Source organism: Monodon monoceros, unplaced genomic scaffold (genome assembly GCF_005190385.1).
Source record: "Monodon monoceros isolate NGI ecotype Baffin Bay Population unplaced genomic scaffold, NGI_Narwhal_1 Super_Scaffold_13, whole genome shotgun sequence".
Taxonomy (NCBI): Eukaryota; Metazoa; Chordata; class Mammalia; order Artiodactyla; family Monodontidae; genus Monodon; species Monodon monoceros.
Window position 1 is genome coordinate 13,080,279 of NW_021703769.1, and position 16,771 is coordinate 13,097,049.

Below are 16,771 nucleotides of genomic sequence, written 5' to 3' on the forward strand. Positions count from 1 at the left end.
GATATATGCCCAGGAGTGGGATCGCTGGGTCATATGGTAGCTCTGTTTTTGGTTTTTTAAGGAAACTCCATACTGTTCACCAATTTACGTTCCCACCAACAGTGTAGGAGGATTCTGTTTTCTCCAGACCCTCTCCAGCATTTATTATTTGTTGAATTTTGATGATGGCCATTCTGACCAGTGTGAGGTGATACCTCATTGTAGTTTTGATTTGCATTTCTCTAATAATGAGCGATGTGGAGCAGCTTTTCATGTGCTTCTTGGCCATCTGTATGTCTTCTTTAGAGAAATGTCTATTTAGGTCTTCTGCCTCTTTTTTGACTGGGAAGTTTGTTTTATGAATGGCTGGCTGGAGTGTCAGTCAAGCTCACGGTTTCAGTTGCAAAGCACAAAGCATCCCAGTGTGCTTCCCGAGGTAGGGAGACATGGACTGATAAACAACATGATTCAAGGATCCCCCCCCCATGATTTGGGATAATTCAGGGACCCATTAGAGTCTAGGGCGCGTCTCCTTTTCAACCCTCTCAAGCCTCCCATTACCTCCAGCAGAAAGTCTCTGGATGGTGCTAATGTGCCTCGTTGCCTTTCAACACCTGCTAATTTCCCTTAAACAGAGACAGTACAAGTATGAGAGCTGCCAGCCCAGAGCTCAGCTTAGAGCCTTAAATGTGAACTAGAAGCTGTTAGACGGACGGAGTAACACAGTTTCTGCTCTGTTTGACTTTATTTGTGTGATTAGTTCTACAGGAAAGGGACGCTGCTTTTCCATTTATTCTTGTATAGAAAGTCGCCTTTTTCAAAACCATGTGTTTCGTCTTTTTCAAACCATGTGTTTCGCCTTTTTCAAAACCATGTGTTTATGTCTTTATTTTTAAATGAGGCTATTTAAAGGAGCATGTGAACCAAATGATAGCGGAAGGGTTGTGCAGGGCCGGCAGAAATTGGGGCTATGGCCCCTGAATGTGAGAAGCTGGGAAACGAGTTCAGTGGTAAGAGGCCCTCACCAAGCTGTCAGGGAGAACAGAGGTCAAACACTGTCCCTGCTGTTTTCTCTCCAGGTGACCTTAGGACAGTGATTAGGCCTCAGTTCTCAGTTTTGTTTTGTTTTTTAATTAATTTCTTTGTTTGCTTTTATTTTTGGCTGCGTTGGGTCTTTGTTGCTGCGCCTGGGCTTTCTCTAGTTGCGGTGAGCGGGGACTACTCTTCATTGCTGTGCGAGGGCTTCTCGTGGTGGTGGCTTCTCTCGTTGTGGAGCATGGACTCTAGGCGTGCGGGCTCAGTAGTTGTGGCACGCGGGCTCAGTAGTCGTGGCTCGCGGGCTCTAGAGCGCAGGCTCAGTAGTTGTGGCGCACGGGCTTAGTTGCTCCATGGCATGTGGGATCTTCCCGGGCCAGGGCTCGAACCCGTGTCCCCTGCATTGGCAGGCAGATTCTTAACCACTGTGCCACCAGGGAAGCCCTGTTCTCAGTTTTTAAATGGGGATAATAGTAGTACCTGTGTGAGAGGGTTATTGGGTAGATTGAGGGAGATGCTGCAGAGTGCCTGACACGGGACCCAGCTGCAGTGGTGCTGATAATAATCTAATAATGGTTTTCACTGTGAATGATGTGTTCCAGTCAGTACACACCATGTGCCAGGCTCTGGACTCAGCATTCTGCCTTAACTCATTTAATCCTTCATGTCCATTTTATAGATGGGGAAACTGAGGCATAGAAGGGTTGAGTTACTTGCCTAGGGACACCCAGCAAGTAACTTTAAAGTCCATGAATTAAGTATCATATAACATGGGCACAAAGCAGCCACCCAACACATGTCACTGCAGCCACCCTTTCTTTTGCAAGATGTGGGCTTTAGCAGATAAAGAGATGGAGGTGGAAGTCGATGCCTGTCCGCCGGTCCCGTGAAACTCACAATTCCCAGGTCAGCTTCCCGATAATGTGGGCTTCATCTCATCTCCCTGCACAGATGTCCTTTCAGAGGCCCCTGGGGTGGGAAGCCCTGTGTGGAGCTTGCTCTCTATTCTCAGCCTTCTCTCACTCTGTAGAACACAGAGAACCTCACCAAAATTCCTTTATTTATCTGAATATTTATTTGGCACTGCTTTGTGCCAGGCATGGTCCTAGGTGCTGGGGACAGAGCTGTGAGCAGCACAAAGCCAGCCTCTGCCCTCGTGGAGCTGACCCTCCCCAGGGGAGAACTGGGCAATACATAAGGTAATTGCAGGTGTAGTAGGGACTGTGAGGAAATAAAGCAGGTTATAAAACACAGAGAGTGCCTGGGGTGGGGGCAGCACCTCAGATAGGGCAGCCAGGGCAGGCCTCTCCAAGGAGGCGACATTCGTGCCAAGACCTGGCAGAGGAGAAGGAGCCCATCAAACAGAATCTGGGGAAACATTCTCTCAGGTTTAAGGAAGAGGAAGTGCAAAGGCCCTGGGGCAGGAATAAGCTTGACTTGTCTAAGTGACAGAAAGAAGCCAGGGCCTGAGAGCAATTGAGAGGACCGGGGAGAGGTGGACAGGGGTCGGATCACACCCGCCCTGTGTGGGCTTGGTGGGGAGTCTGCATTTTGGACCCCAAGCCATGAGAAGCCAGGGGAGGGTCTGAGCAGGTGAATGACAGGGCTGGGACTAAGGTGAGCTGAGTGCCTTGCACCCGTCCACCTGGAGTGGGTGCCCCTTCAAACCTGTGCACTGAGCACCTCCCTGGTCTCACCTAGTCCAGACCCGGTGAGTTGTATGTTTGGATTTGAATTTTAGAAAGATCCTGCTGGCTTCCCCTGGGGGGCATGGAGGGTGGGGGCAGGGGAGGAAGTGGGAGACCCCTTAGAAGGCTGGTGCTGTCCCTGGGAGAGATGATACAGGCATCACATCCCCCTGTGCGGAACCTGGGGTCCGTGATGAGTCCGCTGAGCTGTGGCTTGGGGTGGGGTGGGGTGGGGTTCCCCATGACAGCAGAGGCAAATGGAGTCGTTCAAGCGTCACGGGAACGGTGACTCAGCCCGACTCCAGCGACCTTGGTTTCCTCCCAACACGTCTGCTTGCTTGCTTTTTCTTTCCTTTTAGACAAATGAGACCAAAAGTCTATATCTGGACAGGACTTGAAGGCTTATTTCCTCAGGAAGTAGAAAAATGACTGCAGAGAGCAAAGAGCAGAGTGAGATCTGAGACCCGCCTGAACCAAGATTAGCTGGCCCACCTTCCCCTCCCCTACCTTTGCTTGTGACCCCATCTGACCCGGGGTCAAGGGGGTGACCAAGGTTGCAGTGGAATGTGACAGTTCTTCTCCCTCAGCTTTTTAGCTCTCAGTTTTCTCTGTTGTCATTTTGTTTATTTTGCCACGTAAAACCAATACGAATAACTTGCCCAGTTACAGGATCTGTTGATGGGGGGACCTTTGCGAGCATCCCCGTTGGATTGAGTTCTTATAACAGTCATGTATCCCCATTTTATTCATGGGGATACTGAGGTTCCTTGCTGGCTTATCGGTGGGGAGACCCAGCTGGTGAGTGACGGAGCCAGGCCTGAAACACGTTGTCCAGCCCAAAGCATCAGCCCGGCTCGTCCAGACCCCTCCCCGAATCGCACGCTACCTGAGAGCTGGGGCTCCGTCCACTCACCTCTACATCCTCCGTGGTGCTGGCAGAGAACAGATGACCAGAAATGTCTGCTCCTCCAGACTGGGCTTTTTCCTTTCCTTTCACTGGGAGGCGATTTGTCTTGCATTGGTTGGATGGTTCAGAGACAGGCTGACTACCTGACTCGGGACTTGGGCTGCCAGCAACGCATCCAGAGGATCGCTGGGTCCAAGAGAGGAATTCTGTCTGCAGAAGTAGTCTCCGAAGGCTTTCGTGCCAGTCTATTCTCTGAGCCACTTGCAAATACTTTTCTTGTAACTTTAGCCGAGTTGGGTTTTTGTTCTGCTGTAGCTGTCCCTGATCAAAGAAACTCTCACTGTCACTGCCAGAAGGCATCGTAGAAATCATTATGCAAGTCTGAGCAGTTGGGCAGCCTTTACAAAAAGATTGACCTGAATCTTTTCCTCTTACTTTAGATCCGTGAGTAGAGAGGGAGGAGAGAAAAGAAACAAATCCACAAAACACAACTCCAGACTCCTGCATCCTGCCAGAAACAAGGGATCAGCGGGAACGTAAAATGGCACCGCCCGGTGTCCTGCTTTGCTTGCTCTCTGCAACTGTCTTCTCTCTCCTGGATGGAAGTGTGGCGTTCCTGTCCCACCACCGCCTGAAAGGCAGGTTTCAGAGGGACCGCAGAAACATCCGTCCCAACATCATCCTGGTGCTGACGGACGACCAGGATGTGGAGCTCGGTAAGACCCTGGCCGCTGGCAGGCGGTATCTACCAAGCTCACCGTGCTGGGTCTCGGGATCCTGATGCAGGATGCTCGGGTAGACCCTGCAGGGTTCATGTCCAGTCAATTGAACCAAGTCCTGGGGTGGTCCCACACGTGTGAATGCACAGCTGGGTCCTCGAGGTTAGGGGTGTCCAACCTTTTTCTAATGCGGGACCATTCCTAGATTCCTCTGAAGTCTTAAGGAGAAGAGATGTTAAGACCAATTCATTATTTCTGTCCAATTTCTATTGAGAACCTACTACGTTCCAGGCAATATTCTAGGGCCTGGAACTTCAATAGTGAGTCAGGCAGGCACAGTCTCTACTCTCTTGGAATGAGGGAGACAGATAATCAGAATCATTGCTAGTTCACATGGAAGATAATTTCAAGAAGGGGGAAATGCTCTGGGGTAACTGAAGAGGGTGCTGGATGCGGGGGAGGGATGGTCAGAGCTATTTTGGATTAGTTATCAGGGAGGGCCCCTCAGAGGAGGTGATATTTGAGCTGACGCTGAACAGAAAGAAGAAACCAGCCTGGGGCATGTGTGTGCGTCTTATGTGTGTGTGTGTGTGTGTGTATATGTATGTGTGTACCCCTGCTCCACCAATCTTAACAGGTTTGGGTGGGCTCAGCCTTCCTTGGCGGCATCTAGGGGAAGGGAAGGTGGGCCCTATCGCTGGTGACCCGACTCAATTCACAGATTTGGTGCTTCAGGAGGGTGAGGGCAGCCGCCTCTCGTCCTGAGCTGCTTCCCCTCTTAGTGCTGTGGGCTCCAGGGAGAGCGGGTGAGGACAGGGGCCCTTGCCAAGATGTAGTTCATTTACACCGATGACAAGCAGGAAAAGGGCACCCTCCCTTTATCGCCCACACAGCGTCCTCCCTGAGCCGTATCCTCGCTTCACTGTGTAAACCATCCTGGACTTCTCCCTGTCCCTGCCAAGCAAGGCCCTGGGCTCCTCCACTCAGCTGGGCGTCTTCATTTACATGAGGCATTTCTCACCACATTTTCATTCGCCTGAGAAGAAGTCCCCATAAATGAGGCCACCAGGAAGGAGGCCCCCAGAGTCAACCTCAGCTGGACCTTCTGTTCCCCGGGGTCAAACTCCACCTATATTTCCAGCTTACCTTTGGGGGTCTCTCTCAATGTCAGTCTTCTTTCTCCTTTTCTTGTGTCTTCTCCCCCTTCGAATTCACTGATTTTACTGGTTCCATTTCTCCACGTTAAACCCTACACAGCGCTGCCCTAGAGATGCATCTGGGGGGGCGAGCCACAAATGCAAGTCACATAAGTAATTCTAAATCTTCTATACTTTTTTAAAAAGTAAGAAGAAACAGGGGAAATTAATTTTAAAGACATATTTTGCTGAACCCAATATATCCAAATTATTGTCATCTTAACATATAATCAATATAAAAAATCATTAATGAGATAGTTTACATTTTTTATATTGCTTTTAAAATCTGGCATGTACTTTACACTTAGAGGACATCTCAGGACCAGCTACCTTTCAAGTGCTCAGTAACCATTTATAGCTACCGTACTGGACAGCATACAAGCCCCTCTGCATTTTCCTTATCCTGTAAGTTAGATTTCCCTTCTCATCATCAGTGAGGATGATAGACATACTACCGGGTATTGTGAAGACCTGGGGAAAAGCCTTCCAAGCAGAGGGAACAGCGTGTGCAAAGGCCCTGAGGCAGGACCAAGGAGACAGATGTGGCTGGAGCCTGAGGAAGAGTCATAGCATGACCCTGGAGAGAAGGACGGGAGCCAGATCTTGGAGGTTCTCGTGGGTTGTGGTAAGGAGTGCCAGTAGTTGACCAGGTGAGCTGTGGGCCTTTAGCCTCTGTCCACTATCGAAGGGCAACTGACTGTTGTTGGTCGCAACAAATTTAAAGGTTTACTGGAAAAGCCTTTGCAGCCAAACGTAAGGTCGCGGTGAAGATCCAACTGCAAGTCTGCACCCTTTTTGGATCCATTATTAAAAATACGAATCAGTCTTTTAAGCACCAAGTAAAGGTGATTTCTATACATCCGAGCCATTCCTTATAATGATTTGTATTAATGAACACAGGTATAGATGTTTCTCAGGGAATTTATCTGTGCAAAAAGAATTTGCAGCCAGGAAGCAATCAAAGCCCAGGGCTTTTATTGACAGTTTGACACATATGATACCTATCTCACAGGCAGCATTTAGAATGAGCCGCATTCGATAGCCATGGGGAGCCTACAGGAAGTGTCCATAGGACTGTGAGTATTGTTTCTGGCAGAATTTTGCAAAGAGTGCTCACAGGCAGCACCTGACCTCAGGGCACCTTGGTCTTGCCTCATGGGGCCCCTCAAGCTGTTTCCATTGTAGTTCTGCCTGGGACCCCCCGGACGTTTATTCATGCGTTCAACAGGTATTGATTAAGCATCTACTCTGTGCAGCGCATGTGCTGGGAGCGGGAGATCTGGGGAAGGACCCCTCCAGCTGGAGAGAACAGGAAAGGCAAAGACAGTTAGAAATGAGCTTGGTGGGTCGGGACAGAAAGAATGCCTGTGAGCCAGGTGGAGGGACCCAGGGTATAAGTGGAGAGAGATGAGGCCAGGTCGTGCGGGACCTTGCAGCCATGGTGAGGGTTTTGAGTTTTATTCTTAGTGAAACAGACATGAGTTGGGCCTTGAGCAAAGGAGGGGCTGTGACCTGACTTAGGTTCCAGTAGGATCCCTCTGGCTGTTACGTTGAAACAAATGACATTAGGAGGACAGGACCATAACGGGGCAGGCGAGGATGGAAGCTTGGACCAGGGCAGGAACAGTGGAACCCGGAAGACATGCATGAACGGGTTGGACGGGGGCTGTGGGTGGTGAGGAAAGGAGGAGCATTAGTGGCGACTCCTAGATCTTTGGCTGGAACCAAGGTGAATGATTGATTGAACATGCACCCTTAGGAGCGCCGCATTTATGCTGAAGCTGCGTGATCTAACTAAGCCTCATGTCAGAATCTGATTGTAAGTTTGCACCTGTGACTCTCAAATAAAGCCAGCAGCGTATGCAAATATAAGGAAAGGGCCTCCAGGTGTGATGAGGACGTGGGAGAGAGGAAAGCAGAGAAAACCAGGGCTAACTTACAACACCCAGATCCATCCTCTTCATTTTAGATGGAGAGACTGAGGCCCAGAGAAATGAAGTCACTCGTCCAAGGTCACACAGCTAGAACGTGGCTAAATGAGATTTGAACCCAGAGCCTGTGGTCTTAACCACTACTCTACCTAACCAGTCTCCTGGGATGGCTATTCACTTGTTTCCAGACTGGGAGTGTGTTTGTTAGTAGTTTCCACTATTACCAATACCGTTGCTGAGAATGTCTTTATACGTGCATCTTTGCATAGGTGAGCGAGGATTTCTGAAAGATAAATTCTGGGAAGTGGACGCAGTAGGTTTGGATCCCTCGTGTTTGGTGGTATCTGTCACTTTCCCCCCGCAGCAGTCACTTGCACAGATTGGTGCCTACAAGTCTTCCCTTCTGCGAAGGAGCCAGCCCCTCCAACAGCATTTGGAGGAGGTTGTGCTGCTTTTAGGAGGTGAGGGATGATGGCAAGGTGGTAGAGGGGGGAGGGTGGGATTTTTATAAACCACCAGACAGACCCAGATCAATAATGCATGTTCCCCCAAAAGGCCAGCACATTATCTCACAGTCAGCAACAACTGGCACACAGAGGGTAGTCCTAAAAAATTTACCATCTGCTATTTTCTGCTCATCCAGGCGGCAGTTCTGACGGCTCTTGGGGCTGGAGACTTCTCAACTAAGATGGTTCCAGGCCTTTCTTCCAGCCCCGGGGCGGAGAACAGCCGTCCATCCTAATTAGGGTCTGGATGAGAGAGCCGGTGTGGGACACAGCACAGAAGAGGGGCTCTTTCTGTTTCCTAATTGTGAGGGGGGTGCATTTAACATGCCTCCCTGAGTTGTCATTTGAAAGTGTCCCGTGCCCAGGGGAACAGGTTCCAGGGCATATTGGTCAGTAAGTGGCCTCCATCATTAATGTATTTTTCAGAGCGATTGGGAAAATCCCTGTGTTTGGATGACCCTTGGAGACCAGCAGGGTCTTGGCCACCCTCTTTACCAGGAGGGTAGAAGAGGGAGAAGAATACAGAAGCCAAGGTCTGGTTTGCATGTGTCCTTCAAATAGGCCTTGAGACCGGTGGAGCCTGCCAGGTTTACTAGTTTAATTCAATCCAGGCAAACCCTTGGTGAGCCTCCAGGCCTGGAACAGGCTCTGAGACACCAAGATGAGTTGGACATGGTCCTTGCCTGGAGCAAGAGAGTATTTGCGACATCCCAGGACCGTCTGTTCTATTACTTGAACTGGACTTACCTTTTGAAGCTTAAGTATTATTTTAACAGGAAGCTTTAATTATGACTGTATATGAACCACTGGTATCCACTAGTTTTTCACTAGTGGATACTAGTGAAGGTCACTGCAAGACCAAGTCTAATGAGAACAGCAGTGTTTTCACCTTTCAGCAAGATGTTGCCTCCTCTGAGGCCGAGGCCCGGATGGCTTTGTTATAAAAGGTGATGGTTTCCTTTGCTGTGCAAAAGCTTTGAAGTTTCATTAGGTCCCATTTGTTTATTTTTGTTTTTATTTCCATTTCTCTGGGAGGTGGGTCAGAAAGGATCTTGCTGTGATTTATGTCATGGAGTGTTCTGCCTATGTTCTCCTCTAAGAGTTTGGTAGTGTCTGGCCTTACATTTAGGTCTCTGATCCATTTTGAGTTTATTTTTGTGTATGGTGTTAGGGAGTGTTCCAATTTCATTCTTTTACATGTAGCTGTCCAGTTTTCCCAGCACCACTTGTTGAAGAGGCTGTCTTTTCTCCACTGTATATTCTTGCCTCCTTTATCGAAGATAAGGTGACCATATATACAATGGAATATTACTCAGCCATAAAAAGAAACAAAATTGAGGTATTTGTAGTGAGGTGGATGGACCTAGAGTCTGTCATACAGAGTGAAGTAAGTCAGAAAGAGAAAAATACCATATGCTAACACATATATATGGAATCTAAGAAAGAAAAAAAAAAAAAAGGTCATGAAGAACCTAGGGGTAAGACGGGAATAAAGACACAGACCTACTAGAGAATGGACTTGAGGACCGGGGAGGGGGAAGGGTAAGCTAGGAGGAAGTGAGAGAGTGGCATGGACATATATACACTTCCAAACGTAAAATAGATGGCTAGTGGGAAGCAGCCACATAGCACAGGGAGATCAGTTCGGCGCTTTGTGACCACCTAGATGGGTGGGTTAGGGAGGGTGGGAGGGAGAGGCAAGAGCGAGGAGATATGGGGATATGTGTATATGTATAGCTGATTCACTTTGTTATAAACCAGAAACTAACACACCATTGTAAAGCAATTATACTCCAATAAAGGTGTTAAAAAAAAAAAAAAAGTTGATGGGCAGTTTTGAGAGAGGCGTTAAAGGTGAGGCAGCCCCTCCCTGAGACTCTCTCCTTGACATAATCAACAGGATGGAGACTAGAAAAGGGAAGGACTCTCTCGAGTGTGAGTCACGGGCTTTGAATGTTGGGGCCACGCTTATGTGGTACCACCTGGCAGTAACTCTCGTGTCTGAGGGTTAAGGAGACCCTGCTGGTCTCCAAGGGTCATCCAAACACAGGGATTTTCCCAATCGCTCTGAAAAATATATTAAAAAGAAAGGAAGGGAAGTCAGCAAGGAGGAGAGGGGAAAGGGAGAGTTGTGATTTTATGTAGGGTGACCTCACTGAGAAAGGGAAATTTAGGCAAAGAAGGTAAGGGAATGAGTCAAGGAGCCTCCCCCAGGAAGAGCATTCCAGGCAGAGGGAACAGTGGGTGCAAAGGCCCTGAAGCAGAAGCAGTCCCGGCAGGTTCCCAGAGCAGCGGATGGCCCACGATGGCAGAGCACTGTGAGCAAAAGAGACGGGAAGAGGTGAGGGCTGAGAGGCAATGGCGGGGGGTGGGGGAGGGGGATCATGCAGGGCCTTTGAACCGGAGGGAGGACTGTGGCTTTCTAAATGAGATGGACGCGAGCAAGGACATCGACATCACCTGACTTACGTGTTAATTAGAGTCCTTTGGCTATTTTATGGAGAATAGATTGAAGAGATACAATAGGAGAAGTGAGGGGTCTACTGCAATGATCCAAGCACAAGGTGATGGTGGTTCAGACCAGAGTGGAAAGAGTAGACGCTGCCCAGAGTTAGAGGGTGGAGCTGATAAGATGTGCTCATGGATCCGTTGTGGAGTGGGAGAGAAGAGTCCAGAATAACTCCAAGGTTTCGGTCTGAACAACTGCAAGGAGGGATTTTCTGTTTACAGAGATGGGGAAAGGCTATGGTCTGGGGCTCAGTTCTGGACCTGGTAAGTTGCAGATGCCCATGAAAAGCCAAGAGGAGCTGTCCAAGGCAGCCAGCCTTCAGAGACAGAGAAGCTCAGCGGGGAGGCCCGGGCCTGGATGGGCCTGGAGTGGGGGAGGGTGGGAATTATATGCAGATCGTGTGCCTGCTTGTGCTTTCCTGGGTCGGAGACCCTCACTGGATTCTCAGAGGGTCCTGTGATCCTGAAAATGGCAGGCCTTCAGCCTGGAGGGCTGTCTTGTAGGAGAGGCTGGCTCTTGAGAGAGAGGCTCGGGGGGGCTTCTGGCCAGGCATTTGTTTGCCTCTTTCCATCTGTGAACACAAGGAAACCACACCCTGTGCTGCAGACTGATATCCAGAAATCAATTCTAAATTGCAGGCTTGGGTGCTCTGCAGGGGCCAAATGGCTGGAAGCCCAGGATAGTGTGCCCAGATTCCGGACGCCAGATCGGTGGTAACTTCCAGTGTAGCCTCTCTGAGATACCAAGTCCTGACATTCCTGCCGCTGCTCACTGGAGTTAGAAAAACATGTGGATGCAGGTTATCTCAGGAAGAAGAGAGGCTCATGTGGACCCACCCTGGTGTTCAACTTGCCAAGCACATTCCTGCAACATTTTTTCTTTTTAATTCAGCAACACTTAGGAGATCACTTAAATTCTGGAAGCTAAGTGTGTCAGCATTAGGTTTGGCTGCATGTAAAAGAAATTATAACAGTGGCTTAAACAAGACAGAGTTTTGCTTCTTACTCACATAAAAACGTCTGGAAGTTGGCAGTTCAGGGCCAGCCTGGTGGCTTCAAGGTTATGAGGGACCCAAGCTCCTTCTCTACTTTTGTATTCTACTATGCTTACTGTGTGGCTTCCATCTTTAAGGTCACCTTCATCATTCAGAATAGCTGCCGGAGCTCCAGCTATCACAGCCACATTCCAGGCAGCAAGGAGGAGGAGGAAGCAGAAGGGCAAAAAGGATGGACCTTCAAGTTAAGTCAGCTCCCTTTAAGAACCGCATCCCAGACATCACCTACAACACGGACAGAACTTATTTAATTAGCCACACAATCTCAGCAGGAAATACAAGACACATTCAAACCTGAGTTATTCAAGGAGGCTTTAACTTTTTTGCTAAGGTATGAGCAAGTGTGGGGAAATCACTAGTGAGAGTGCAGCACTCAAGGCTAGTTAGTAACAGTGGGGTCATCCCCACTCCAAAACCAAGAGGGTGAGGACAGCAAAGGATTACTGGAAACTCATGACACAGGGCCGTTCAGTAGGAGCTGTCACCCTCTGTTGACACCACAGGGAGCAAGATGGAGGAATCCATACCCGAACTTCAGTTCTTCCTTTTGCTGATCTCCTGCCAGGGCCCCCCATTAGCCAAACCTAGTCCAAAGCAATAGTATAAAGCCACTTGTGGATACAGCCCATCCAGGTCAGCTCCCTGGGCTGGAGAACGAGGCAGACAGTGGCTCTGGAAGGTTAAAGGAAGGACCACTCCCACGTGTAGCCACAAGAGAGTCTGGGAAATGCAGTTTCCTAGCTGGGTGTGTTGAAGATTAAAATCAGGGCGTGTTAATAAGGAAGAAGGGGAAACAGTTATTGGTGGGCAACCTGGGGTCTCAGCCACACCAGAGATCAGGAGCAAGGGTACCCCGAAGGGGCCGCGCCCCCAGCAGGGGGTGTGTGGTTAAATGATGGGCACCATGAGGTGGTATAGGACACACGTGCTTCCCCACTGAGCTCACGGCCCCCACCCCCGGCCTGTCCTGGTCAAGGCTCTGTACCAGCCTTTACCCAAACCCACACCCCCTCTTCGCTCCCTTAAAGCCTAGGCTCTGTGGGTCTCCAGGCCACAGTGTTACTTTGCGAGTTTACTTAGCTGGTCAGTTCAGCTGGAATAGAATCGGCTACCGGTTGCAAACCCAGTGCCTGCAGGGCCAGGCTGGTACCACAGATGAGGGAGGTGGCCCTGATGGGGGCCATGCAGAACCGGAGGGGAGCCCTTCTGAAGCCAGCCTTTGCTACTCAGATCCACCCACCTGTGGGCCCATCAAGCCCAGATCTGTGTATTTTCATGCAAAGCCTGAAATCAGGATTGATGTGAAATCTCCCAAATAAAAGTTAGCAATTAATTCAGATTTTTAAACACTTCTGAGCAGACCTAAATCCAACACACGCAGACAAGAGTCTGTCCAAAGGCGCTTGATTTGTGAGCCCTGTGTTACACCATATATAGTTGGGAGCTACTGTAATTTAAATGTTTAAAAGCTAACATGTTTTGAGTCCTTTCTGTATGCCAAGCATTGAACTAAAGGCTTTGCATGTATTTTTCTCAGTTAAAATTCTGCAATAGTCTAGGTAAGAAAAAGCCATAGTTAAACATAGATTTAAGCCAAGACCCTGGGTTTGCTAACCGTGTCCCATCTCCCACTACTTTCCAAGGAGGGTCCGACATCACAGACTCTAATTATTTACCTATAATTTTAAGAAAACAAACATCAGAAAACATCATCTCTTTAGTTATCCATCAAAACCAATGCCTCCTATGTAATGCCACCCAAGCTGGGGGCCGCAGGACTTTGTCTTGGGAGGGGGTGGGCACGTAGGGTGCATCTTCTCCTAGTTGACACAGAGCTCTAGGACAGAAAGTAGATGTGAGCCACCTAAGTCCCAGGAATGGCCAGAATCGGGTCATATTTTGAATCTTGAGAGCCCCCAGCACCTGCTAAGTCCCCAGAGATAGCAGCTGCCCTGACCCAAACCTTTAGAAGAGCACATTAAATCAGCATCTCCCAAAATGCGTTTTTAGGACACAGGTCATGCACGAAATCGTCTTGTGTGACAGGTCGACAAACATTGATTTTACAAGTTACAAACTTCTTTCGATATGCATCCAAAAAAAAAAAATCTAAGTAGCACATCAAATCCAGAATTTCACATAGTTACTTGGGTTGAGATGAAAGTTTATTTTTTTAAAGTCACATTAGAGAAAAATATCAAATCAAATAAATAGTAGCCCAGGTGGTACACTGAGAGCCCCCCGCAAAAGCAATCAGAAAGGGGACGGGCAGGTGAGTATGTGGAGGAAGCACCGTGTTTCTGGCAGGTGAGTGGTTTGGGCACCAGAATTTAAGTCGCCATCATCAGGGGGGGCGGTGAGGCCTCCGCAGTCTATTAGAGTCATCGAGGAAGGTGTCAGGGTGACCTCACCCTGGCCCAGCGAGGGCGGAAGGTTTGATCACGGAAAGAAGCCAGGTCTGTTATGGTCTGCGTGTCCCCAGGCTTGTGTTGGACGACAGAAGTTTTGGTTGGCTGGCCTTTTTATTTCTGTGTGGCCTGGTCTTCCAGGCCCTTCCCTCCCCTCAGAGCTGTCCATCTGCATTAGGTCTGTGCTGGGCAAGGAGATTAGATCATATGTTTTCCTGTTCCAGATGTGGATTTATCGAGCCTCGTCAATGTGGCAGCTTTAATAAAACAGGTTACGGTCCCCAAGGGGAGGCTTAACATGTCATGCTGCTTACGCACAGATGCGGCTGTCATTTCAGGGCACTGTTAAATTGTGCTTTAATAGTGGGTTGACACAGCTCCCCTTCAGCCGGCTTATTTGGGCCGGGGTGAGTGCCCCGAGCAGACAGGTGCGGGGAACTGCTGGAAAGAGTGGACCATCATTCATTTGCCTCGCAGTAAGGAGGATGGCGGTGCAAGGGCTTTGAGACCCTGGTTTGGAGCCCATTAAAAGAAAGAAACGTTTCCTCCGGCAGTTTGCCTTTGGCCAACGCAGCATTCGAGGCTGCTGACTGCAGGTGAATTATTCACCAGGTGGCGGCCCCCCTGCCTTCCAGAAGGGTCTGACAGGTCGGGTGGATGGCCAGCTTTGTCCTTTCTGCAGTCTCTGGAGCCTGCGCAGGGCCAAGTCCCCACTACCAGCTGCTTCCTTCTTTCTCTTCAGTCTGTGAACAGCAGGCAAAGGCTTGATTCTGCCTGGAGCGCCCTAGATTCATGCTTTCGAGCAATATTTATTGAACACCTACTATGTGCCGGGCACTGTTCTAGGCTTCAGGGCTGTGAGGTGTGGTCAGTGGCCCTAGCTCTCGTGGCTGTGACATCTAGGGCTGCAGGGGGGTGACCAGCAAGATAAATATGTAAATGTGCCAAAGTGTATAACGTGTTAGAGCAACACGTGCAGAGTTGAAAATGTAAAACAAAGAAGAGGATGTGGAATATCGGGCAGGGGAGTAAAATTGTGGATGTGGTGGGCAGGGCGGGCCTCACTAAGAAGAGAACTTTTATTCTTCTAATTGAAGTATAGTTGCTGTACCGTATTAAGTTACAGGCATACTAGGTAGTGATTCGCAGCTTTTAGAGGTTATACTCCATCATCTACAGTCATTGTGAAATGTGAGCTGTATTTCCCCGCGTTGTACAATATATCCTTGTAGTTTATTTTATACCTAATAGTTGGTACCTCTCAATCCCCTACCCGTATATCCCCTCTCCCCGCAAGAAGAGACCTTTTGAGTAGAGACAAGAAGGGGGTGAGGGCACGGACCCTGGAGGTGCTGGGGAAGGGCGTTCCCAGCAGGAGGAACAGCACGGGCAAAGGCTCTGAGGCGGGAGTGAGGCTGCCGTGGCTGCGGAGACGGGGTGCGGAAGGGGGCCCGGAGCCCGCAGGGCCTGCGGACAACCGCGGGGACTCTGCTCTCCGAGCGGGTGGGAGCCACGGAGAGTGCTGAGGAGAGGAGGCTTTCTGGCTGCTCCTCGGGGAATAAACGGCCGGAGTCCAGGCAGGAGGCAGCTGACCTAATTCAGAGGAAAGAGGATGACCGCTGCCCGGCGAGGAGGCGATAGGACTCTGAGTCTCGATGTTCTTTGAAGAAAGAACACCAGGCTTTGCTGATGGATTGGATGTGGGAACAGACAGCTGGGACCAAGGAGTAGCCAAGATCGTCGCCTATGTCACTGGAGGAGAGGGGAGGGGCTCAGGGTACACCCGAGGTGTCTCTTAGCCAGTAACGTCACCGGGTAGACAGTTGCAGGTTGTGCCAAACGCCAGCCATCCCCTCACCTTTCCACCTCGCCACCTGTACTACTATTTACTTTTTTTAAAGAGACGTGATTGTTTTTTAAGAACAGGATTCCACTGCCCTAAATGAGAGAAGCTAGCATCGCTTGCCCTAAGTCAAAGGAAATTAAATCGGGCAATCCAGTATAAGCTAACACAGCTGCCCGCCCAGAGCTCCAGCCGGGTGGCCGGGGCTCTTCCTGTTGAAATAGGAGGCGTGAGGGTGTTAAGGACATGACCACGTGACCGCAGCCACCCGAGACTTTCTCCTGGAGTTGATCAGAAAGAGTGAACGGGAATCACTTTCCCACTGCTGGGGTCCCTGGCATTTGGCAATGTGACCCTGTGCCAGTCTCACTGCTGGTGTGCCAGCTAAAGTCACCTCTGGGATGATGAGGGGACCTGATAGACAGTCCAGGGGACGATTCTGAGCCTCACGGAAGCCAAGAGTTGACCAACTGTGTGGGGATCTCTGTGCCCTCCCTGGGTTCATTATCACCACCTCCTGCGTGCTATAAACTGGACGTTTCCTGAACGTGACACCCAGCACCCACCTCTGCTGTCAGACAAGCTTGGGTTGGAGTCCCCACATCCCACTTCCCCAGCTCCGTGGCTATGACCAGTCATTTAACTCCTGTGCTCAGTTCCCTCTTCTGTTAAATGGTTTGTTGGGAGGATTAAGTAACACGATGCACATTGTGTGCCCAGCACAGTGCGTACCGCAAACATTCAGCCAGTGACAGTCACCACATTAATGATAATGATTGTTATTGACCTGGAACACTGCCCTCTACCCCAGGGACAAGTCGGAGCTGTCTCAACAGCTAAGTTATATTAAGAGTGGCCAAACCAGGGCGTTCAGGGACCAGGCAGATAATGTGAATGGGCAAAGTTGGTGTGAGACTATAGGGAGGGCTGGGGAGTTGGTGTGAGACTATAGGGAGGGCTGGGGAGTTGGTGTGGGACTGTAGGGAGGGCTGGGGA

At 49.7% G+C, this 16,771-nt stretch overlaps 1 protein-coding gene across 5 annotated transcripts in view; it reads left to right on the forward strand.

The window, feature by feature from the left end:
* Positions 1–16,771, forward strand: part of SULF2 (sulfatase 2) — a 138,744-nt gene that overhangs the window by 27,041 nt on the left and 94,932 nt on the right. For 4 of the 5 annotated variants that reach the window (XM_029221366.1, XM_029221368.1, XM_029221369.1 and 1 more), the window contains exon 2: positions 4,050–4,325. In XM_029221366.1, coding sequence (XP_029077199.1) covers positions 4,151–4,325 — 175 coding nt within the window. In that variant the 5' untranslated portion in view covers positions 4,050–4,150. Of the gene's footprint in view, positions 1–4,049; positions 4,326–5,957; positions 6,175–16,771 lie in introns of those variants that run through there. The other variant, XM_029221370.1, reaches the window with a different exon arrangement.